Raw genomic sequence first — 26,335 nt, 5'->3', positions numbered from 1 at the left:
CATGACCATTCCAGGACCATTGTAATGTTCTGGCTCTGGGATGGTCCCGTTATGATCTGATGCTTTTGTTTGGTGCTGATACCACAGGAGCACTCCAGCTGTAGGAAAACTTCATTATTTTCCAACTCTGGAACGCTCTCGTTTGTTCCAACACCTAAAAGTATTTCCATGGTTCAATTGTACTCCAGCGATGGAACAACTTTATTTTCCAGTACTCTTATTCAGACTCTGGGACAGGTCTGGAACAAGCTGGTTTGAAAGAGTCTGGTATTAAACAAGCTTTTGGGAAACAACTAAAGTAAAAAAAAAAAAAAGGTAGGTGAGATTAATATGATATGTAAAGGATGGTTTAGCTTTGGCTGGTGTGAAACAGATCAGTCTAAAGCAGGGCAGTGTGATCGAGTTTGGTTTAAAACAGGCTGACATCAAACTTTAAAATAGACTGATATGAAACAGGATAACTCCAGTTCAGGAAGGTGGGAAGAGAACCCCCTCCCTACACACACTTTATGTGTGGTTGATCAGGCTGATCAGGGCCAGCTGACTCATCCCCCCCTGTAATGACAAGTTGCTGCTAGTTAAAGACGAACCCCCGCCCCATATTTGTGGTGCAGATCAGTGATGTCGGTGCGCCAGCGCTAGTTTCCCTTTAAGGAGCGTCAATTGGCGCGTGACAGCGCGAGCTGTTCCCAGGCAGCATTGTGCCGGATTTAGACGGGCGCTTGGATAGCAACAGCCTCGGCCGGTTGGTGGGGGGAGTCAGAGCCCCCAGCTGAGAAGTCACTCAGGCCGCCCCCCTCCTCCTTTTCTACCTGACATCTCCAAACTATGTCCGCGTCACTCCCAACTCGAGCCGCTCAGAAAAGAGACTACAGTGAAACGGATCCCATCACCCCTCCCACCGACCGTGACATCAGCCAATTAGATCCGAGCTCGAGTTTATGTATCCAATAGGAGCGCAGTTGCCTTGGCGCTGGGTAGCAACAGCGCTATGGCAGCGTGAGTGAGGGCAGAGGCTGCAAGGAGGTGAGGGCGCCCCGCAGAAACAATATTTGTGCCGCCCCACAACAACAAGAAACCATTCGATCCAAGAGACTGATTTTCGGTTGAAATAAATACTCCCCGCATAAGCCGCTGTGTTCGTTTCCAGTATATTTATCCCGTTGTTACTATAAATGGACAGGACGGGAGAGGTCTGCTCGGAACAGACCACTGCGTCCTAGGGAAGGGAGCCATGCTACCAGTGAGCTCATTTCTGCGGCCTGCCTGCGATTGAGCGGCTCCGTGCACAGGCGGGGATTCACAGTTTTTGAAGTGTTATTTTTGTTTTTATGACGCATGTTTTTGTCGTAGCAGTAGATGAAGTTACTGTGGTCGATAGGAGTCCACCCCCCTCCCCGTGCTGTTGGTACGGTCCGCGTGCAGTGTGAAAGAGCAGAATAGATTCTTGTGCGGACACGCACTGAGCGGGAGCGACGACAACATGGCTTACTTTAACCCCGCAAGGCTTGTTGCCGTGATTGAGTAAAACAAAGCTTTGACTGGACCGGAGCGACCGGGGAGCGCGCGAGGAGCTGAGGACCCCCTCCTGCTCGGGGACTGTGGATTTGCTGTCACCTGCTTGTGTGGAAACGCGTAAGGGCTTATCCGTGACCCCGGTATTCGGAGGAGCACCCCACTATCACGTTGGAGCCCGGACAAGCCTCCCTCCCGACTTCATATCCATCACATCACTTTTTACCGCCAGTATTCCCGTCTGGCTTAACGGAGGAAAGTCCGCCTGAAACTTTCTGCGTTTGCAGCAACAATTTGCATTGAGTGGCTTATGTTCGTCTTTTGGAGATACCGGTGACCTCATCACACCGTCCCACGCTGGCGCGTGGGCACCGGAGCGGGGAAACGAGTCCGCGGACCCCGCGGTGCTGTGGATTAGCGGGTATTTCTGTGACCAGAGCGACATCCAGAAACACTCAGTAACTGGAGTTATTTTTAGTGGAGGAATGGGGTAAAGGCGGACAGAAACCTCACCCCCCCTTCCACCGCAGCATGCTAGCCGAGCCCGGCTAGCACTGACCCGAGATAGCACCCTGACCATGTAGCCTTAACACGCTTGGAATACCGGCAGTTCTGTGTTCCACTGGACAAGGCTCCCGTCAGTTCAGTTCTGGATTAGGACTAAGGTATGGAGGAAGGCTGGGCGGCGTGCTCCGGGATGGCCAGCCTCTAGAGTCAACATATCAGAAACTGTGTCTATGCCCTCTGCACACACACACTTTTTGCTTTAGGGCTTGGTGGAAAACACAAGAGTTTGTTGAGTTACAGAGACGCTCCAGGCCTTATGATGCAGCAAAGGCCCCATCCCACAGCTGTCAGAGAACCCCACTCTCTCTGAACGCATTCAACCCCCCCAGCTCCTAAACACCATCTATATGTAAACTGAGAGGTCTATTTCTAAAATGTAAGCCCAGCTCAGACAGATTTTTCTATATGTACCTCAGAATTGTGCTGCCTGTAACCCGCCACTGCCTTAGAAGTCACAGAAAAGTCGAGGGAAAAACGAACAGACAAGAAGGTGCCTTGTGATTAGTTTTTCTGTTCACCCCCCTCCACTTTGATGAGTTGGATGTAAAGTGCTGTTGTAAACTCTGGGATTAAAGCACGCTGCTCCCCCTTGTCAGAGCTGTGTGATGGACAGTGTTTCCCTTTTGGAGTAAACATTGGAGTGGTTCCATGGTGGTCACGTCATCATCCGTGGACGACAAGACTGTGCCGTCCATCAGGATGGTCCAGTCGGAGCCGTGGATTGCCCCAGCTTTGCTTCGTAAGAACAAGAGTTAGTACAACTACACTACTGTGTGTCCTGTCAGCTGTGTCAGACTTTCTTGTAGGTTGATGTTGGGGGAACCCTCTACCCCTCATTTTGTAAGTTGTGTTAGATCAGTGGAGTCAAACTCAATCACACAAGGGGCCAAAATCCAAAACACACCTTAGGTCGTGGACCGAACAGGATAAACAGGTATTGAACACTCTAAAGCTACATTTTTAAAACTGTAACGCTTTAACATAATTATAAACTAGATACATAGCATTACCTGTGATAATGCTAATGTGAATTGTGTAAGATGAATTTGGCTGCTGAAGATTCTAGTGCTGATAGCTGAAGATGCTGAAATTAATAGCTAAAAATACTGAAGCTGATAGCTGAAAGAGCTGAAGACGATGGCTGAAAATGCTGAAACTGATACCCAGATTGATCGAAATTATTAGCCTAACCCCCAAAACAGCTTAAAAAAACAAACAAAAAAGCCTAAATTAGCCAAAATAGTTCGCATGTAGCTGAAATATTGGCTAAACAACAAAATGGACCAAAAAGAAAAAAAACGAAAATAGCCTTAATTAGTCAAAACAGTTAGCATCTAGCTGAAATATTAGCTAAACTCCAAAATAGCTTAAAAAATCTTAGTAAAAGCCAAAATGGTCCAAAAAGCTAGCAGAATGCCAATTTTTAAAACTTTAAAACCGTAACTTTGTAACATAATTATGAATATCAAAAAGGCAAGAAAATTACTCCAGAATAAATCAACTTAAGCCTTAAATTACTTTCAATATTTTACTCTCCATAAAAATATATTTTGTCAAAATTATACAAGTTAGAAATAAGCTCAAATTAACATCGTGCCATTAATAACAATAAAATAAAATGATCTGGAGGGCCGGATAGAATTACTTGACCTTGATACATGTGTGTTAAACCATTGTTATCCAAATGGGGTTCTCGGGGCAATCTGACCTGCATTTTTTTTATATCTTAGTTTGGCTAAACTTAGCTGGATATGATTGCTACCATTCTAAAGTCTGTGCAATGGTTGTTGATGAGTTGATAAAGTTTGTCTCAGCAGAAGAGCTCTGAAAACATGCAGAAACCCTGAAGAGCAGTGGTTGAAAAACCCTGTTCCAGACCCGTTGTTCAAACACATGGGGAATACTCTTTGGTCCCCACAGATTTAAAAAAAAAATTGTGCTTTCATTTTTTTTTAATAGTCACTTTTTGGACAGTTTTCTTAAGTTCATTATTTGAATTTTTGTCTATGGTACTTTGTTGTTTTTTCTAAATTTCTACACCCCAGAGTATCGCCCATCACATCATAGATGTTGAGGGTACCCCTTTAAAACCAATGCCAACTATAGAATCCCATCACTAGTCTATTTATGATGAAGTTACACAAGTAAACATGTTTCAAAGTCTTGTAAGTAAAACAATATTTTTGATTTAGTTTTCTCTATTCAGCTTGCACAGAGTTTCAGAAGTGAGACTTAGTTGGCGTGGTACTATCTTTTGTATTATTAGAGTATGATTTATGCATAGAGAAAGTGTTTTATCTCTATGTAAACACTTTGAAATGTGGATGGGTGTGAGTTGAGTGTCATTAAAAACAAAGCTGCTTTGTTTGAAGATACATGGCTGAGCAAATATTTTAGGGACAACAGTGTTCCCTCATTTATGATCTAAAAATAACTTTGGATAGGTGAAATCTGTGTAGTAGTCAACTTTATTTTTTACTGTAATTCAAAATGTTTTAAGGCTGTAAAACTCCTCACTTTTCACACTTTTCTGAGACAGGCAGTTCACACTTTCCTCTTATCTTTAAACTCTTAAAGTTCAGACCTTCACAGCAAAATAAGTTTAGGATTATAAAATGAAAACCATAACAAGCTTACAATCAAACATTTGCCAATTTGTCAAATTGAACACATTCTATACAGGAGACTGATTGACAGAAGTCTACAGCCAAGTAGAACACAATCCACTGCAAATAAACATTAAATTGAACCACAAAAAGATCTGCAAAACAGTGAGACTGAAAGGTGAACTGCATTATATCGAGGGACTACTGTACTGTAATTGTTAAAATGTTGAGTCTCTGTTGGAGAGCGTCTGAGGTGATGACTGCTGGTCCATGTTAAAAAGATGGAAGGCACGAAGGAGCTTCTGCTGCGGTTCATGTTACACAACTGTTACAAATAGCTGCAACGCAAACATTGCAGAACTATTGCACTGCCACCACACAACTGTAACCAGCGTTTTACCTGTCTGAAATGAGGTGGTCATGGTGGTGTCTGATGGTAAACTTACTCCCCCATGTGCACTTCAGCTTATGCTGCCTTAAGAAAAGATTTTCTTGTTGAGTCTTTTAATGTAATCATTGCATAATTGGAACAGAATTTTTTTTAGTGATGTATTCATTTGCTCTGTATTTTGACTAGCGATGTATCTCCACAGTGGTGGTGTTTGACCCCTTCAGGGTTTGGTTTCTCTGATCATTTCCTACAACCCTGAGTACAGAAACAGCTCTTGTAACATCTGTTACCTGGACAGATGTGAGGGCAGCTTCACTGCTAAAACAAAGATTATGCTGAGATTACTCCACAGAAGACTTCCTCCAAAGAGATGGTTGAGGTATAGAATAATTAGGAATATTCTGTGAAAACATTTAGCATGAGTTTTGTTCAAATGAGTGTCGATGTTTTACCTTGAGATTCGTTCAAATGTAACATTTTTAAAGTAAAGCGAACTCAATCTACAGTGGATGGAAGGTGAGTTCTTATTTGTTCAGGGGTATCGAACTTAATCACACAGGGCGCCAAAATCCATCACACACCTTATAAGTCACGGGCCGCACAGGATAAACATTTATTGAACACTAAAACTACATTTTTAAAACTTTAAACCGTAACTTTTTGACATAATTATGAACTAGATATAAAGCATTACCTGTGATAATACTAGTGGGAATGCTGTAAGCTGAATTTGGCTGCTGAAGATGCTGAAATTAATTGTTGAAAACGCTGACCCTGATAGCCCTACTAAAATATAAGCTTAATGCTATATTAGCCTAAAAAACTTTAAAAAAGAAAAAACGTAGGTTAGCTAAAACAGCTAGCATGTAGCTGAAAAATAGCTGATTTTAAACTATCCTAAGAAACTGAAAAAAGCTTAAATTAGCCAAAACAGCTAGCGTGTAAATATTAGCCTATCTCTAAAACAGCCTAAAAAAACTTTAAAAGAAAATCCTAAATTAGCCTGAACAGCTAGCACATGGCTGAAATATTAGTTTAACTCCAAAATCACCTAAAAAATCTTGGTAAATTTTAAAATAGCCCAAAAAGCTATCAGAATGCCAATTTTTAAAACTCCAAAACAAATTTTAACATTATTATGAATAATAAAAAGGCAGGAATATTATTCCAGAATAAATCAACTTAAACCTTAAATAACTTTCAACATTTTATTCTCCATAAAAATATATTTTGTCAAAACTATAAAAGTTAAAAATGAGCACAAGATAACATTGGGCCATTAATAACGATAAAATAAAATGGTCTGGATCGCTGGATAGAATTACCCGGAGGGCCGGATCCGGCCCCCCGGGGCCTCGACTTTGACACATGTGTTAGTTGTTAGTCATTTGAATATAGATCACTTCAGACTTTTCACTTTGAGTCTGTGAAAAGTCCTCTGTAACTGAGGGTCAAGCCCTGAATGTTTCCTCATCTCTAAACTCAGTAGTATTGGTTAGACTGTCTTAGAATCACTTCTCAATGCATTAATATAGTGAGGGAGGAAATCAATCAATCATCTGTAGGTGATATCTACAGATATCTCAGCCTAATGCCCATGTCTAGGAATAATAAAACGTTGCTTAAAAAAGTTTAGTTGATGTAGTTTACAATTCGGCTTTTTTGTTTTTACTTTTGACCTTGAATGTTTGCATAAATGCTGCCCTGAAAACTTCCTGCACTCTTGCTCCCATCACCCTCTCTGGGTTGTTTTGGGTCATTTACTGCATACTGTCTGGTTGTATTGGACTATATTGAGTTTAATCCAGTTCAATCTTTTTTTTGTTTGTTTAGTTGAACTTCAGGTTCTTTTATCGTTACATGCTCTAATTTTAAATTTCGACGGTGGATTTGTGTAGCTGCAGTTACAAAAGTAGAGAAAGACTTGAACATATGTCAGAATAAAAGCTGTAAGCTGGGGGTGAAAACAAATATGGTGGAGGCAGTCATCAACCAGTTTGCTATGAAGGAAAAACCTTTGTGGTGACACACCCACTGCACCCAGCACCTGCACAACTGTCACTACTGTAGCGGCTGTAGCACTACACAGTAGCCCAATGAATTAGTGAAATCTGTGTTCATATGTTCTGGCTGTGTCTTCATGGACTTCAATGGAGTTTGTGTTACCTTTGACCTCTGAGCACCTAAAGCTGGTGGTCTGATGCTTGGACTGTCTTGACGATGCCTGCAGTTCTGTGTGGCTCGGATTGACTGTGGTCCAACTCCAGGCTGATGATGAATTTAGAAGGTGGATATCCTCAAGATTGTGCGATCTGCTGTTTCTTGTTCACATGCACATTTTAATAACCAGGAGGGAATTTCTGCAGGAATGGTAACTTTTACCTTTCCCACCCTGGAATATCTCTGTGCAGCTGTTGTACATGTCCAACAGAGGAAGTCCTGCTGTCACTTCCCACATTTCAACTGCATACAGTGATGTTATTAATTATTTCGGGGGGAGGCATGAACCCCTCTAACACTATAGAGTTTGAGGAGGAGCTCAGGTTCTTGCCTGATCCCTTGAAACTGTGTCATATCTCAAGGTAGTGATGTTATTGATCCAGCTCTGTGTTGGTTCTGTTCTTTTTAAACATGGAACCTGATAGAGATGAGTGTTTGGTTCCACTGTGCACACAGCTGCTGAAATGAGTCAGCTGCTTCCAGCTGATCCATACTGGTGCATGTCAGGAGTCTTTCTACAGCTGTGGTCTGTGACGGAACAATGGAGCGTGCATGTGCACGACATATGTAAATGTAGACGGAAAGGGGAAATGTCTACTGATGCATGTGTGGTCTGAGGTGCACACCGCTCAGAAACATCCTTAAGCCCGTCTGTGAGGGTGTGAGTGTTCTCTGATGTCACCGGAAGACCCTTTGCCGTCATGTGACTGAAACTTGGCTGGAATGTAAACAGATGCTGTCTTGTTGGTCAAATTCCCAGCAGAATGTTGTACACCTGATATACACAATAGATCTATTTGTTGTCATAAACATCACAGCATTTCACAAAGATGCACTTTACTAGGCACACCTTTCCAGCAGTTTGTTAATGCACGTTTCAAATCAGCCAATCACATGTAGACATGATCAAGATGATCTACAGCAGTTCCAACCGAGTATCAGAATGGGGACGAAAGGTGATTGAACGTGTGATGGTTGTTTGTGCCAGACGGGCTGGTCTGAAGATTTCAGAAACTGATGATGTGCTGGGATTTTTACCCACAACCATCTCTTGGGTTTACAGAGAATGGTCAGAAAAAGAGAAAATATCCAGAGAGCAGAAATGTCTCAACAGAAACTCAAATGGTTACAACCACAACATATCCAACCTTAAGCCAAATGGGCTACAGCAGCAGAGGAACACACCAGGTAGCACTCTTGTCAGCTAAGAACAGGAAACTGATCCCACAATTCACACAGAATCACCAAAACTGGACAATAGAAGAATCGGAAAACTTTGTCTGGTCTGATGATTCTCTCTCTCTGCTGTGACATTCAGATAGTATAATCAGAATTTGGCATCAATGACATGAAAGGATGAGCTATATCCAAATTATATCCCCTACTTCCCATCTACTAAAAAACTCTATAAAATCTAGTGCCCTGGATTTTAAAAGCAATTTAGACGCCATGCTCCCTACTTTTTTTGTTTTTTATTTAATGGCGAATATGACATTGCTGACTTTAGTAAGAGAAAATTGTGTCAATACAAGCATGTTATGATGAATCCACTGTGTTCTGAGGATGGACACATCGACAGCCTATTTAAAAATACACTTGAATATATATATATTATTTTGTTTTTTTCTTGTGGCAAAAATTGTTCAAACACAATGCATTTTGGTCTGTATTCCCTAATCAAGTGAGCATCGATGCACACTGGTTTTTCGCAGAGAATTCTGGGAAATTTCTTGGGGACTCGGTTTTGGAGTGGTAGATTTGGACAGGACTGCAAAATTGGGAATGCATTATGTAGTAAGTATTGAAGGAATTCTGACACAATCAGGGATCCACGCTGCCTTGTATGAATGGTTCAGGCTGGTGGTGGTGGTGTCATGGTGTGGGGGACTTTTTCTTGGCACACTTTGGGCCCATTAGTACCAATTGATCATGGTTATAGTGCTACAGACTACCTGAGTATTGCTGCTGACCATGTCCCTCCCTTTATGACCTCAGTGTACCATCTTCTGATACTACTTCCACCATGTTATAAATCTGGAATCATCTCAGACTGGTTTCTAGAACATAACAATGGGTTCTCTGGACTCTAATGACCTCCACAGTCACCAGAACCCAATAGAACCTTTGGAATGTGGTGGAACAGAATGTTCAGCTGACTAATCAGCAGCTACTGTTTGATGCTATCATGTCAATGTGGACCAAACTCTCTGAGGAATGTTTCCAGTACCTTGCTGAATCGATGCCACCAAGCATTAAGGCAGTTCTGAAGGCTAAACGGGGTCCAATCCAGTACTAGCAAGGTGTTCCTAATAAAGTTATCAGTCAGTTCAAAGTTAACAACCTCCAGATTGCAGACTCGTATCGGTTACACACGTTTTACGACTGAAAGTGGATTGGACATGGCTCCTAAACTAGAGTATCCTGATGTTTACAGTTGCCTCATCAACATTGCATCGTTGTTCAATGAGGAAGCATTGTGTGCAAATAAATCCTTGGATATTTACCAGTACAGAAATTCCAGGTGTGTGAGCCCATTGGCATCTATCTAGTGAACAAAAAACCTAAATCCTCACTAGACAGGCGTGTATTAGCTTTATCTGTTATTTGTACTTCCTCATACTCTTTAGTATTTGGAGTAATGTAAAATCTCCAATATGTCCCAGGGGTGCATTCCCCTTACAGCAGTGCATTGCGACTGACTTCGGCTTGGCCAAGAACGGCCCTGTTGCCGAGGTGTCACATGACCCTGGTCCTCACTGTGGATGAAGAAGCCTCGATATACTATAAAATTGTCTCCCTTGTTTCTGACCCTGTCTGTTGCAACCAGGGATGGAAATTTAATTTTTGAGTCACTGGTTAAGTTTTTTTTCTTTTTACCAGCCAAATAAATTACACTGTTTTACATAGAAAAAAGGTGTTTTACTTTCTGAAATGGTAATATGTTGAATACAAACAGAGAGGAAGTCACAACATAATTAAACCATCAGGTAAAAACAACTTTAGTGTTTGTTTTTTTTCCATAGAAACTTTTTAGTGTTTTATTTTCTATCATAAATGAGATGTTTGTGTTTTCTTTAGTACAGCAGTAAAACACTGTGCTGAAAAAGCACCCTCGACCCCCCATGAGGAGAGGAAAATTTTATTTTTTCATTTTTTTTTAAGCAAAGTTGCATCAAAGTAATTTATAAACATTATGAACACATCTTTAGTGTCATCTAACTTTAAACTCTAATTCAAACAGGCTTAGAAAACAAGGACGTATTTAATAAAAGAAAATACTCTTTTCCTAATTCTGCCTCCAGGTGATTACATTTTAAATGAAATCATAACAACAGTCTGAAAACATGGTAAAGTTTGGATTCTTGTCATATTAATGACAGTAAAGATGCAGCACTTTGACGATGGAAAGAGGGAGGAATTTCTACAGCTGTGGAATCTGTCAAATGTTACAAAGATGCTGCTAATAAACACAATGGATTCAATTCTGTTATATTAAAAAATCCCAGTTTTTATATGAATGTTGTATTTTGTTGCATTCATCCACCATTTTAAAGTCCCCTCCGTAAGAATATTGTTTGACTTTAAACTGGTCCATGATCACTTATAGTTTACATAATTCATATCATTAGCATGACAGCATCATAACATAAGTGTGTAGCAACACCACCATCACCAAGTGTTAATTTCGGACCCTGGTTGTGACATTTATATGCCATAAAACTCTCAGGCATTGTTTAGCACTAAACACTTGATTTTTTTTAGATAAAAATAATTGTGTTTATCAGAAAAACCTATCCATGTACTCTAGATTTGCCTGACAAGCTGGCATTTCTTCACAGTATGCATTGAATGTGACATCACATCTAAGTGGTCCATCGAATTCTCAATTAAAAATAAAGCCTCATATCCCCATGTTAGCTAGAATTGACTCCACCCACCTCGACAACCTTCTGAAATGGGTGATTGGATGGGCCAAAGTAAACTGAGGGCTCAGTTGAGTCAACCCAGGGGTCTACTCGTCTGCCAATCACGCTCAATAATAATAATCATAATCCACAAATTTGAGCTTTACTACAATGATAATAGGGGATCTTATCACACAGACCACCGTCATTAAAGGAGAGCTACGAATAGAGGCAATAACCTTAAAAACAGAGTTGTTGACACCATCCTGTAAATGTTTAGTTTTGGTGTAAAATCAAGTTTGGTACTTAATGCTATGGGTGCTAAAATAAACTGCTCCCTTTTGAAACCAGTCCCTAGTGGTCATTTAACAAACTGCAATATTTTCCACTCCAGTGTCTGCTTCCAGTTTGTGAATGGAAGGCGGGAGCTTGGCCACATCCCAACATGAGCTACTGGAGAAGCTGATTTCCTGAGGCATCCCCTTCAACTAGACAAGGAAACACTTTAAAAAGGCTTTTATTTAGAAAACAGTTCTTTATACATTTAAAACGTCTACTCAGCTGTGGTGCAGCTGGAACATGCATGAGTTGTGGCCAAGGCAGAGCAGGTGTATTCAACAATCATGTTTTGATCAGAACAGATTGGTTCTGCAGTAAACCCCGTGTGTGTGACAGATGTATAGTTGACTCAGGTAAACAATCAGTTTGCAGTCTGCAAACACACTGAAGCCAGAGAGAAGTTTTATCTCATGCACTTTTCATCCACCGGACTCCTATCAGATGAGAGAAACCTTCAGTGTTCCAGGAAAAACAGCCGGACTTCCAGTGGGGTTCTTCACAATAAAAGCCTGTTGCATATAGTTGGACAAGAACCGGTTTGAGGCTGGTGCAGCCTGGTTGGACATCTGAGGGTCATGACACCCCTCTCCCCCCAAGCTGACACACTGCCTGAGCTGTCTGGTTTTAACCAAATTCAGACTTTATGATTGAGACAGTGCAGATACTAACTTTTCAGGAGTATAAGTCGCAAAAAAATGTCAAATCAAGAAGAAGAAAACCATGTATAAGTCGCACTTTTAGGAGAAAAGTCTGACATTTCAGAGCAAATCCACCAACCCCAGCGTAGCTAAAAAAAAAAAATAAATAAATAAATAAAAATAAAAGCAATAATACTAATCTTTTGATACTTAAGTTTAGAAGCTAGATTATCTTCCATGTTTGTTTTAGACGACACTTCTTCTTTCAATACTTATACTCAGATGCAGCGCCCTCTAGTGGTTGTTAGAGGAAACAACTGCTAAAAGACGACCGGTGTTTACTGGGAAAATAACAAATATAAAACCCTTTTGATGTCTTTACAAAACAAATAAGTCACTCCTGAGTATAAGTCGCACCCCTGGCTCAACTATGAACAAAAAAACTGCGACATATACTCAGGAAAATACGGTAAATGGAGAAAGCTCAACTTCCTGAAATGATTGGATTAGTATTCCGGGTTGTTGAAGTTGCTGAAATAACTAAACGATGAAACATGGGTGTTTAAAATGGCTCAACAGCATGTTGCAGAGTTTTAAAGTTGTTTGAAGATTAACTTTCTGAAATGTTTAGATGCACAGCATTGGGTTTAAAAATAGATATTTTTTAAGGATTGGGAGATGAAGCATGCTTGTTTTTTTTTTTAAATAATTGAAGACAGACTTCTTTCTGAGGTTAGGTTTTTGAGGTGATTGGAGAATATGACAAAAGATCTTGAAATCATTGATGATTCTGTGCAGTCTAGGATTCAGGTGTCGTTCTTAAAGGGAATCCTGCCTGCTAGCTTCCTTACAGTTTTCCATGTATGATTCACAAAGTGCATCATGTTTGTTAATTGCTGATGTGTCGCCATGACTCATTGTTTGCAGTCATTGGTCCTCGTGGTTGAATATGACAGTTAAACATAAGGAAGAGGTCACAGAGCCTCTGACCCAGCTTTGACACCATTTCTCCTTACATGGACACTTTTTGCTGCCTTTATGTGAGTGTTCCTGCTTCTTTATAGATGTTCTCCTGCATTTCTGTAGAACAGTGTGGTCTGGAGGGTGAAACTCAGATCATTCAGTGGTCAGAACAGGTGTGAGGCAGGTTTAGATCATGGATCGCTTTTGCCTTCATGGTTTAGGGTAGCAGCAAACACCTATCAAGATTATAATGGATGGTCAGCTAAGGTGTGAGTGTGTTAGTCAGGTCGTGTCTGGTTCCTTCAACCTCTTGCTAAAAGTAACAACAACATTTTTCCTCATTGCTAAACCTTCCTGATGCCCGCTCAGCCAGTACTGTCTTGAGCGAGTGTTTCCTGCATGGCGCCCTCTCCAGGACCATTTTCTCCCACCCTCCAGTGTCCCTGATGGATGTAGAAAATTGTGTCACTGATGAGGTCCACATTAAGTCTCCAGCTCTGTTTGCGTTGCTCCAAGCCATAGCAGAACTTTGCCATCAGCTGATGGACGCCTGCCGTGTGCAGGAAAGGGAGGAGCTGCAACGTCTGACTGAAATCTGGATTGAAGAATTGATGAGAGGATGAATGAAGTAGTGAAACGCAGACGGGTGAGGGGCTGGAGTTGCTAGGGGAGAGGATGTGTGCTTGCTTCTAGTGTAGGCAAAGGCAGGGCAGAACGGAGGAGCATTAATGAGTGAAGCACCCCGTTGCTGAGACAGCAGCCGGTTTATTTATAGAGTAATGGCCACTCAACCCTTAGATACCACCGACCAATCAGCTGACGGGAAGAAGGGGGAGGAACCTATGGCAGCGCAGGCTGGGAAGTGCCAGATTAAGGAAGTGCTGTGCGAGCCTCTCAACCTCTTAAAGGGCCAGTGCAGATTTCTGAGATGATGGCAGAACCCGCGGAACAGTGGAAGTGAATCTGTGCTTCTAGTAGACGTGATGATGGAGGATGTTCTCAAGCTCTGTGGACATGTGCCTCAGAGGTCCACAGATCTGCTCAGAACCTTCAAAGGATGCTCTTCCAGGTCAGGCTCTGCACAGATCCTGCCCTGCTTTCACTGGAAGCCCGTTTTACTCGGAGGTCACAGCCTGATGATGACCAGGTGAACGTATAAGCATCAAATGTTTTTCATTTGTTATTTTTCACTTTATGGACACCATCAGTAAAGAGTGATTGGTCAGAGTCACCGTTTCCATGACAACCACTCTCACCAATCAGGAGTGAGCCTGTTGAAAGTTCACACACCTACTACTTAAAGGACGGGCCACGCAAACTCTGTCAAGCGTTTTGAACGTTGGACGTGGAGGCCAGCAGGCCCCACCCACTTTTATTGAGGCATCTGATTGGTCAGTTTGTATGTAACTTGAATAACTTGCACTACAGAAAAAAAAATGGAAAAAGCAAGGAGGAACATCAAAAACATATTTAAATAAATATCAGAGCAAGAATGTTTATTCTGACAAATATATTGACTTATAGCTGTCTATTTCTCTGTAGAAGAGTATGGGATTTTGGCTTTTTGGAGCCGGTAGCTAGTTACTGTTTGGAACGCCAGGAGGGAGGGGGTCATTCATTTCAGTTCTCAAATACAGTCGAGGGTTTTGAGGGTTTTTTTGGAGGTTGAGCCTCTCCCTGTTTGTCTTTCCTCTGAGCTGAAAAAACCTAAACAGCAAAAAGTTTGTCTGAGCGCCTGCAGCTGACGGTGCATCACAGCCGCTTCCTCTGCTGTTCCATCTGTGACTCAGGTCACATGACCTGTCAGCAGGTGTGTCAGCTGTCTCCATGAGAGTTTGAGTCTGGATGATCTGCTGATATGTGGTGCCCCCTGCAGGACAAAGTATGGAGCTGCACTGAGAACAAGTAGCGGGCTCCACAGACAAACTGAAGGGAAAGAGAGGAGGGGAGGAGCATCTGTCCATCTGAGCTGAGGTCCAGGCTCAGGCACCGCTCTGATGGACACACCTGAGAGGGATGCACAAATCAGGAACTCTTTCTGCTGTGGGATTTGATCATTTCTCTAATCTTCTATGTTCTCCACAAACCCTTAACTTTACCAAATAACCAATAAATGTGGAGAATCTTCTATCTAAATAAATAAAAAGACAATGCTAAAAGTATTAGTAAAAACATGTATTTTCATGCACTTATCTACTGTATATATTTACAATATATGCTCCACATACATGAAAGTCAAGTCAATATGTTCACATCATATAGAATCATTTTCCCTAATTGTTACTTTTGCGACGTTTTTTGTGAATAAACACACCCAAAAAACGTTGTTAGGTTTGTAATATTGAATCCAAATTCTTCATAGTTTTTTCAATCTTCCCCAAATAAAAACAGTCAGAATAGAATCAGGAGAGATCGATTATGAATGGAATGTCATACCTTTCCAATAGACTAAACTGGAAATGTGTAAACTGGTTTTGCTCATTCAAAACAGTACTCTTATCAAGCTTGCACATTTTTAGAAGTATTCAGCTAAATAATGACTTATTAATGAATATTAAAAATAATGAAAATCATGTATTTGTTGTTTTTAACATATTCTTGTGGCATTTTTGTGGTGATGGAGAACATATATAAGGAAAATTAAGATTAAATGAGTATTTCTGGGTATTTTTTCTTATTCAAATTGTTATGAATCAGGAGCAGACGACAAAGTCTGGTTTGAAAAAGCTTGTAGTAAAAGCTCTAATCTACAGTGAACAAGCTCCCTGCTCTGCTCCATTCTGATGGATCCACTTGTAGATCCATGAACGTCTTTGTTTTCCTCGTCTGAGCTGGAATGTGGATCAGAACTGTACGGCTGCGTAGCTCTGATATTTCTCACCATTTGTGTTGCATTGTTAAAGTTAGGTTGGAGTTATGAAGCCGTAAGCTAGCGGATTGGATTCATTGATTAAGTTGATTAATTGTTACACCCCTGCTGTAATTAAAATGCATATGTTGGGTAGGGCTGCCACGATTAGTCGACTAATCGACGACTAATCGACTATTAAAATAGTCGACGACTAATTTAATAGTCGATTAGTCGTTACTTTATATTAAATGGAGTCAGTGTAGTAAAGTTGAAAGTCATAATGGTGTTATGCAAGCTTATTGGACTATTTTGGCATTTATTAAGGTTTTTTAGGTTATTTTCGAGTTTCTATTTCAGCTACATGCTAGCTGTCTTTGCTAACTTAGGCTTTTTTTAGGCTAATTTGGCCTTTAACTAATATTTTAGTTGGCTATCAGCATCTTCAGCCATCGTCACTAGCATCTTTTGCGGCCAAATTCAGCTTACATTTCATCTATAATGATGCTAGTGTGAATATATATATATGTATATATAGTTTTTAGTTAGTTTAAAGTGAATGATGGTTAAGATTTGTGTTTTACATCAACTTTGTGCATGACCCGATTAGTCGACTAATCGGAAAAAATAATCGGTGATTAGTCGACTATTAAAATAATCGTTTGTGGCAGCCCTAATGTTGGGTGTATTTGCCAAACTGAGATCCTTTATTGTACTCTCAATTAGGACATGATCTCATGCAGGCATTCCCCTTCGTGCCAGATGTACAGCTGTAGCATGAGCACAAAATTTCCAGATTGCAAGTCTTCACAAATGTGTTTTGTTTAGCCTATTTAAGGACAAATAAAAGAAATATATAGATAAAAAATATTGAATCCATGACATTTGGATTATACTTTTTCCTTTCAATTCTGATGCATTATCTGGAACTACAACAGGGTGGGTAATACATGTGTCTAGAGAAGTTTCTTATCCCAGTTAGAGTGATTGTTGTTCAGGTTTACTACATTTTCTCCAGTTAATACCTGGGCTGGGTTATTAAAATCGATTCATCAATTTAAGCTTAATAGATCAATAATCGACTCATAAAAGATATAAATCGATTTAGCACATCAAGGTAAAGTCTGCTAGCTTGATGCTAACGTTTAATGGAATTTCCTATAGGACGGCTAATGCTAATGCTCGGTCAACCTAACCATACAATGCGGACTAAATGAACATCTTTATAAACTCAGACATGAATTTTCTAAACTCTTTTTTTTTTCTTCTTCTGGAATAAGGTGTAATGCTATAGCGGGATTGCCACCTAGTGTCCAAACTGAAACGTCCTCCAGGAGAAGCAGAACAATGTTTCCAATGTTAATGATCTGAACATTTTAGTTAGAACTTCTCCTTTAGAGAATCCATGTAACACTGGATGATATTAACAATCTCATTATTTCACTGATACATTTACAGTATGTGATCTGGATCAGATTAATATAAATATATTAAAAACATATAGTAGATTATTAATGTATTTCTCAAAGTGAAAGTGAATTGAAGAATTAAAAATCTGACTCGAATCGATCCAGGTTCTTTTGAATTGAATTTATTCATATTCCAATTTATAATCGATACCCAGCCCTAGTTAATACTGATGCCAAAAGAAGACACGTTGGGATTTATCTGTTATAACAACATATTTACGTAGTTTCAGGCTAACACGATCACTTCTACGTTAGCCGGTACAAGAACCACCAGCAGTGGGAGTAACAATAATGCACAATATCTTTCTAGGAGTTACAGATCCAGTTGAGATACTTTATCTAAAGTTTGTGTTAAGTTTGACAAAAAAATAGACAGTTTTTCTTGGTAACATTTTGAGTTTTTCCAGTTAATTGTTGGGGGGGGGGGTTGTATGTAAAACATAAGATGCTCTGGTCTTCAGTCTATCCGTTCTATGACTCCTAACTGTGATGAATTCAATCATCTCATTTGCTCTCTCTCCTCTTTCAGGTGTAAGCAGCTCAGGATGCCCACCCACCTCCTCCTCCTCCTCCTCCTCCTCTTCCTCCTCCTCCACTGCCCAGGGCTTCTCCCTCGCTGAGCCAGCCATGACCAGCCAGCACACTCATACTCACCCCTCCTTCAGCTCCATCCACTCCATGGCCGAGCAGCAGCAGGTAACTGAGGGATGGGGGGTGGTACCACAGCTGTCATGTGATGCTCTAAGTGATCCCCCCCCTTAAAACGGAATGTTTCTTCACTGGAGAATGAGACCCACAGTCTGGTGCTAAAGGATTTTGTTGTGTGTCGTAGAATTTCATCCGGACACAAACCATAATTGTTCATTTATTCTTCATGATCGGTTGGCATCCCTCCATCACCATCAAATCTGAGTCCCTGATTGGTCAAGGTCCAACTGGTTTAACTTTCAACATGTGTTTATTCGCCGCAGGTTTGTATGTAAAATGATCTTAAAAATGTGCTCAGTAAGTCATGGGCATATACAGAATGCCTTTGCATTCACTTTTCCATTTAACTGTGAAACTTTGCAATCTAGGTCAGCAGTCTGCAACCTCACGCTCTGGAGTCACTTGTGGCTCTTTTACCTCCATAGTGGCTCTTTGGCTTAAGAAAAATAAAATAATAATATTTTTTTCAAGTAAGGGTTACTAAATTATATTTTAATTAATTTAGATTAATTTAGTTTATACATTTATGGCTGATGTGCACCTCACTGATGAATTATGTAAAGGTTTTTCCATCCCTGCTGACTTGAACAGGTCTTGTTTGCTGTATGCTTCCTTAATACTTCTTTAATGTTAAGCAAAACTTTGGTAAAAAGTCTGATTCTTTATTAGTTTAAAGCACATGTTTTCTTTTGCTGTGGGATGATCCGGTCTGGTACAAGGCCTCTTTTATTTTGAAAGAAAATCATACAAACTTCTGTCAAACCTAAAAAATAATTTCACATGTTGAGAAAAGGATCGTTTCTTATTATATTTCTGTTTTTATTCATGCCACAAAAGAAACAATTAATACTTATTATCAAAAAACACATTGTAATAAATGCACAGCAGGATCAAAATAAGACTTTGCGGCTCCTACTAAGATTTAATCAGTAGAAAACTAGTACAAATGGCTCTTTTGCTGTTAAAGGTTGCAGACCCCTGATCTAGGTAAAATATTAGCAAATAGACTGGAATCAAAGAACTAGAAACTCTTTTAAATTCTACAGCCAGGAAGTACAAAGGCTTTAACAAAGCGGTCGTTCAAACCTGGAACCACCAACAAGGTGTATGCTTTGGAAAAAATCACTTTTCTCTGAAAAATGTGGATGGATACCTCTCATAGGACATGGAATGTTAAGCCAATTGGCTATGATGTAGAACAGGGGTGTCAAACTCAATCACACAGGGGGCCAACATCCAAAACACATCTTAGGTCACGGGCCGAACAGGATAAACATTTATTGAACACGCTTAAACAAAAATTATAAAACTTTTAAAAATAATTATGAACTAGAAATATAGCATTACCAGCGATAATGCTAGTGTGAATGCTATAAGCTGAATTTAGCCGCTGAAGATGCTAGTGCTGATAGCTGAAATCACTGAAGCTGATAGCCAGCTAAATTATTAGCTAAATGGCAAATTAGCCTAATAAACTAAAAAAATAAAAAATAAAAAACGTAGGTTAGCCAAAACAGCTAACATGTAGCTGAAAAAATAGCCAAACTTAAATATCCTAAAAACATTTTAAAAAGCCTAAATTAGCCAAAACAGCTAGTGTGTAAGTATTAGCCTGACTCCAAAACAACCTAAAAAACTTTGAAAATAGCCTAAACAAATTAAAAAATAGTAACTCACCCAAAACAGCTAGCTTGTAGCTGAAATATTAGCTAAACTCCAAAGCAGCCTAAAAAAATCTTAGTAAATTCCAAAATAGTCCAAAAAGCTAGCAGAATGCCAATTTTAAAAACTTTATAACCGTAACTTTTTAGCATAATTATGAGTATCAAAAAGGCAGGAATATTATTCCAGAATAGATCAACTTAAACCTTGAATAACTTTCAATATTTTAAAAATATATTTTGTCAAAATTATTTAAGTTAAAAATAAGTGTAAGATAACATCGGACCATTAATAACGATAAAATAAAGTGATCTGGAGGGCCGGATCCGGCCCCTGGGCCTTGACTTTGACCCGTGATATAGAATAATGTTCTCACTGATGATTTGGTTTGATCTATGAATCTATGTGAAGTCATTTGTCTGCATCCTGCCCTCCCAATAAAACGTTTTGAACGTTGAAGAGTGAACTTCGCTTAAATGCGTGTTTCCATAGACGTTTCATCGAAAGTGGTGGCTAGAAGGCGTGTTTCCTTGGCCGGTGTGAACATAGCAGGAGAGCTGCTGATAGCTACACTATTATCCAAAAGTAAGGAGAGTCGAGGAGAAAGCTCCGTCTTCTGATGGCCAGTCTGAAGCCTTCGCCTTGTGTGAACGTTTGTTAAAAAGCTCATATTTTAACAACACAGCGGGGGCTTCTCCCTTTATCCTGTCAGTAGTTGAAGAAGATCCACCTGCAATGCTGTCATGCTCAGTAAGAACTCCTCAAAGCTGCTGCTAGTGAGCAGCATCCCCATCACTAGGCTTTATGTCACCCTCTCTGTCAGAGAGGAGTCAGCTGACCTTCAAGAGGCGGGGTCAGGAGATAGAGCCGTCACAGGTGCAGTTGACGCCTCTCCTGCCCCACCTATCCCCCTTCATTTGGTTTAACAAACATGTCTTCGCTCATACATCTGTCACAGAAGGTGACTGTGAAAGAAGGAACCTCTCCCCACAGCTGGAGCAGAGTATTGTGTCTCTGGATGGGGCGGGGCCATCCGACTGTGCTGTAATGTGACTGTAATTGTGTTGTAGGTGCTGTCTGACATGACCATACTTCAGAGGAGGATCCCCCCTAGTTTTAGAGACCCTGCCAGCGCCCCCTTGAGGAAGCTCTCTGTAGACCTCATCAAAACTTACAAGCACATCAATGAGGTATGGTGCACCTCGTTTATTGTGGGGCGAGACCTTCAGGCTGTGTCATGCGGCGGCCCCCTGCCTCACCTGTTCTGTCCCCCAGGTGTACTATACCAAGAAGAAGCGGCGGGCACAGCAGGTTCCTCCTGAAGACAGCAGCACGAAGAAGGAGAGGAAAGTTTACAATGACGGCTACGATGATGACAACTATGATTACATCGTAAAGAACGGAGAGAAGTGGCTGGACCGCTATGAGATTGACTCTCTAATTGGGAAGGGCTCCTTTGGACAGGTAAGGCTGCTGCTGGAGCTCACCCAAATCCTTCTGACAGGGCTCTGATGGGGGGGGTATACACAAGTCTGACCTGTCTGAACCTGCAGGACCATCACAGAGGTCAACCAAGGGAAATAAGACTGACTTTCCCAAATGTCTGCAGGTGGTGAAGGCCTACGACCACCATGAGCAGGAGTGGGTTGCCATCAAGATCATCAAGAACAAGAAAGCCTTCCTGAATCAGGCTCAGATTGAGCTGCGTCTGCTGGAGCTCATGAATAAGCATGACACGGAGATGAAGTATTACATCGGTAAGAGCTCACCAGCATGCTTCTGGACATCCAGCTGCGCCACTTAGAATAACAGTTAAAACCGGGTCAAAACTCGTGGGTAGAGTTCTGAGTTTTCCAAGCTGAATAAGAGTTGTTTTGGTCACATTATGAAGTTTTTGAAGGAAGAAACATCAGAAAATACTAAATAAAAAACACAAACAAAAGAGCATCCTCCACAGGACTCCATAGGGCTGGGGTGGGCCAAAATTCAAAACACACCTTAGGTGGGGGCTGAACAGGATGAACATTTATTGAACACACTAAAACTACATTTGTAATACTTTAAAAACTTTATTTTTACCTTTTGCTATGAATGAAATCAGGCAGGGATATTATTCAAGAATAAATCGACTTAAACCTTATAACCCTTTAACACTGGAGCCCCAGTGTTTATGTTCTTTAGGTCTGCCACAAACGTTTTTTAATAGTCGACTGATCACAGATTATTTTTTCTGATTAGTCGACTGATCAGGTCATGTGCAAAGTGGACGTAAACCACACATCTTAACCATCATTGGCTTTGAACTAACTAAAAACTAGATATGTAGCATTACCTGTTATAGTGCAAGTGTGAATACTGTAAGCTGAATTTGTCCGCTGAAGACGCCAGAGCTGAAAGCTTGCAAAAATATTAGCTAAATGCCAAATTAGCCATAATTCTGGAAACAGGTCTAAATAAGACAAAAACAGCAGGCATAATGCTAAAATATTAGCCTAATTCCATCACGAAGATAAATTCCTCATATGTGTTAAATCGTACTTGGCAATAAAGTTACTTCTGATTCTGATATTAGCTAAAACACTGGAAATGTGTCTAAATTGGCCAAAAGCTTGCATAGTGCGAATACTTTAGCTTGACTCCTAATTTGCTAAAAAAATGAAAACAGGTCGAAATTAGCCAAAGACAGGTAGCATAATGCTAAAATGTTAGCTTAACTCCATATTAGCTAAAACACTGGAAATGTGTCTAAATTAGCCAAAAACAGCTAGCATTACGCTAAAAACAGAAGCTAAACTCCAATTGAACACACTTAAAGTGTGATTGAGTTTTTACGTGCCAAAAAATGTCCAGAAAGGAGCAGGAGAATCACCATAATCTGAATGCTTACTAAGCTTTTACACAATAAAGACAATTAAGATGTCATTTCTGTTGAAAACTACAAAATGGCACATCGGTGATGTCACAGCAGCGACGGGCACGTGCTGTGCACGGGGACACGTTATCAGTTGAATTAAAATACATTTTCATGCAAGGGAACAGTCAGATCTTTGTTTCATATTTGAGAACGCAAAAATAGATTAACTCGATTTTTTTAAAAAGTGCTATTTTGTCAGTTATTAATTAATTGCGACTAACGCCATAATTTGACAGCCGAGTATTTTACTGGTAGTCAAATGGTTTCCCTACATGGCTTTCTTTTTCTTCCTGGAGTAGACATTTTTTCACTTCCTCACTTCCCTGGTAACCAAGTGTGTTCAGCCTCCCCATGAAAGACTGAGATCTGATTCAATCTTTATGTGTTTCCTCGAGCTGAGAATCTGCAACAATCACTCTGATTGGATGCCATCATCACAGTGATTTTTAGTCTCATTTTTATTGTTGAAGGAAAATGCAAAAACATTCTGGACAAGTTTGTTTCCCCCAAATATATTTTTTTTCCCAAGTTATTTTTTTATCTTCATCAGGTTAAAAAAGTCATGCAAATAAAATGTTTGTTGACATATTGTGGCCTGTATTACCACTCAGATGGCATGATGGGTAGGATAATGTACACAGAGTGCTGCAGCTTCATCTGCACCAAAAGAACCAAGTTTTTAGCTGGCCTAACATTGGCCATCAATAAATAAACTGAAACTGAAATTCATCAAGATTTCAAATTACTGCTGTAATCACACACAATGACTGGTCTAAGCTGGATCAGAACATGCAAAGTTCTGGAGCGCTGTGGGTGTGGCCAGGGTTCAGGTCTGCCTGTGATCTTGTAGGAAATAGACTAACCCTGCAGGTATTCCACCCTCTGGAGTATTACGAGCTCATCCAGAAAAAGCTCCTTCAAACGATTAAACCTCGCTCTTCCAAAGTTAGCACACGGGCGGGAAGTGTCCAGAAAGTCTGTTCAGTTAAAGACCCACATCCTATTGGTGTTTAACTCCAGTTTGTGATACAGAGATACATTACGCTCACCCCTTTGGAAGACACTACATATATTTTTTTAGCTTGTTACTCAAGGTAATGACGTACCTGCTATCCAGACAAAACAGAAGAAACTGTTGCTTAATTTCTCAAAAAAATGACTGACTAACTCATCATCTCAAAGGAAAACATGTTTTTAAGATAAGGCAATGCAGGTTTTCTTATTTGGAGATCAGTGAACTGTTTGTTGTAGATGTGAAGTGAAATGGCAAACACAGAATCATCTCTAGTTGATCAATTTCTACGCTTTAGCATAGAAATTGATCAACGCTGTAAGCCTGCTCTTACATGTACAACAATACAGCACGTGTCATTGCACTCTGACATCAACTTTCAAATTAGCCTGTCGTTTGAGAAGATGATTAGCAACATCCAGGGATCTCCAGGGAGAAACTATTCATCAGTTTTCTCACAGTATTGATTTAATTATAAGTCATTATCTTGAGAAAATTAGCTTATTTTTTGTTTAATTTTGTTCTGAGAAAACTATATGTCAAAGAAGAATGTAGATTACTGATTCGTACTCACAAAAACACCTCTGATCATACTGTGTAAACATTTATAAAAGAACATTGGAGTATTGCTCAACATAGTTTTTTTAATCCAGAACAACAGGCTGCATACTTTACCTGAGCTGTCACTCTGTGCCTTAAAAGCGCATTTCCTCCTTCATCAGTTCAGTGCGAGAGGTCGTCACTATCTAGAATTTTCTGTTTTGATCCATAATAAACACCTGCTCTGGATGATAATTATCCTCCACGATTATCAGGATATTTTCAAGCTGGTGTCATTTTTTCATCCGAAACGCGAATAAACGGAGAAAACTGTAAATATTTTTTAAGAAGTTATAAAATACACAGCACATTTGGTGTGTTCTTTTTAATGCTGCCACGGTTACGTAAGCATTGAATTTTTCTGGCAGCTTTTTTTTTTTTTTTACCAGTGAACTACATTGAAACATTCACAATGAAACATTCAATTTATACATTGTAGTTTAAAGGAGCTTTTTTAATAGACCAATCGGAAGAAAACGCTCTCGGGGTCTGAATGGTCCGGAAGGAACGTTCGCGTGGAGATGTCTCATTTCTCTGTGGAGTTTTGACATAAAAAACATAACAGAAAACAGTTGTGGCTATCTCTAGATAACGAGTTATCAAACGTTTTCTCGAGACAATGAGCTATAAAGGATTAGCAGATCTGACTGTTCTTGCATAGATGTAAATCACAGAAGAGAAAAGTGTTGTTTTGTTGATGGACTGAGTTGTAACCCCGGTGAACTGACCGGTTTGCTTCGGTCGGCCTCCGTGTCGTCTTTGCCTCTAAGCTGTTCAGAGATGTGAGTTCTAAAGGAATCACGTGACTGTCCTGACTCCTGTTGAAGCCATGTCTTAACCTCCATGCCTGTCTCCCGTCTGTCTTTGTGTCTGTCTGTCAATCTGTCTCTGTGCAGTCCACCTGAAGCGTCACTTTATGTTTAGGAACCATCTCTGCTTGGTGTTTGAGTTGTTGAGCTACAACCTGTACGACCTGCTAAGGAACACCAACTTCAGAGGAGTCTCCCTCAACCTCACTAGGAAGTTTGCACAGCAGCTCTGCACAGGTACGTGCGCGGCAGCATCCCCCTGCAGCCGGCGTGTGTGGATGTCCGTCTGATGATGCCTTCTCTGCCGCAGCATTATTATTCCTGGCCACTCCAGAGCTGTCAATCATTCACTGCGACCTGAAACCGGAGAACATCCTGCTGTGTAACCCCAAAAGATCTGCCATTAAGATCGTGGACTTTGGATCGTCCTGCCAGCTGGGACAGAGGGTGAGCTTCACACCTTCACCCCGGTTTGGGACAATCACATGACAATCCCGCTCTGAGTGCGCCAGTCCTGAGGGTTGGTTCTCTTCACAGATTTACCAGTACATCCAGAGCAGGTTCTACCGTTCTCCGGAGGTTCTTCTGGGAATGCCATACGACCTGGCCATCGACATGTGGTCTCTAGGATGCATCCTGGTTGAAATGCACACGGGGGAGCCTCTGTTCAGCGGCTCCAATGAGGTCAGAGCAGCTTCCACTGCTCTTCCTGCATGTTGACAGGCAGCATTCCCAGCTCCCCTCTGGCTCCGGGCTGATAGTGTTCTTTTGGGCTTTCTGTGGACAGGTGGACCAGATGAATAAAATAGTAGAAGTTCTGGGAGTTCCACCTAGCCACATGCTGGATGCAGCTCCGAAAGCCAGGAAGTACTTTGACAAGCTGTCAGACGGACTGTGGACTGTGAAGAAGAACAAGGATGTGAAGAAGGTACGACAGTCTGTATTTTGAAGGTCAAAAAGAGGCAAAAAGACATTTGTCGAACCAGAAGGACATGACTTTACCTGAAAGTACTGGAATAGTTCAACCCTACAACACTTTTGCTATAAAAAGTTACACCAACACTTTTGATGGCTAATTTTTACATTTGTCATAAACAAATAGATCAAAATATGACAACACATTATAAATTAGTCTTTTATTTTTAACTGTGTTTATGTAACAAAATGGA

At 40.6% G+C, this 26,335-nt stretch overlaps 1 protein-coding gene across 1 annotated transcript in view; it reads left to right on the top strand.

The window, feature by feature from the left end:
• Positions 1-1,257: 1,257 nt before the first annotated feature.
• The window catches only part of dyrk1b (dual-specificity tyrosine-(Y)-phosphorylation regulated kinase 1B), a gene marked incomplete in the record, with an annotated part of 30,319 nt that continues 5,241 nt past the window's right edge, over positions 1,258-26,335 (top strand). The window contains 9 exon segments of the mRNA XM_024262296.2: positions 1,258-2,833; positions 17,991-18,157; positions 20,902-21,021; positions 21,107-21,295; positions 21,441-21,588; positions 25,254-25,403; positions 25,477-25,613; positions 25,704-25,850; positions 25,954-26,094. Of these exon segments, the coding sequence (XP_024118064.1) occupies positions 2,731-2,833; positions 17,991-18,157; positions 20,902-21,021; positions 21,107-21,295; positions 21,441-21,588; positions 25,254-25,403; positions 25,477-25,613; positions 25,704-25,850; positions 25,954-26,094 (1,302 nt within the window).

This window comes from Oryzias melastigma, unplaced genomic scaffold (assembly GCF_002922805.2).
Source record: "Oryzias melastigma strain HK-1 unplaced genomic scaffold, ASM292280v2 sc00247, whole genome shotgun sequence".
Classification (NCBI taxonomy): domain Eukaryota; kingdom Metazoa; phylum Chordata; class Actinopteri; order Beloniformes; family Adrianichthyidae; genus Oryzias; species Oryzias melastigma.
This window is presented reverse-complemented; position numbering and strand designations above follow the sequence as displayed.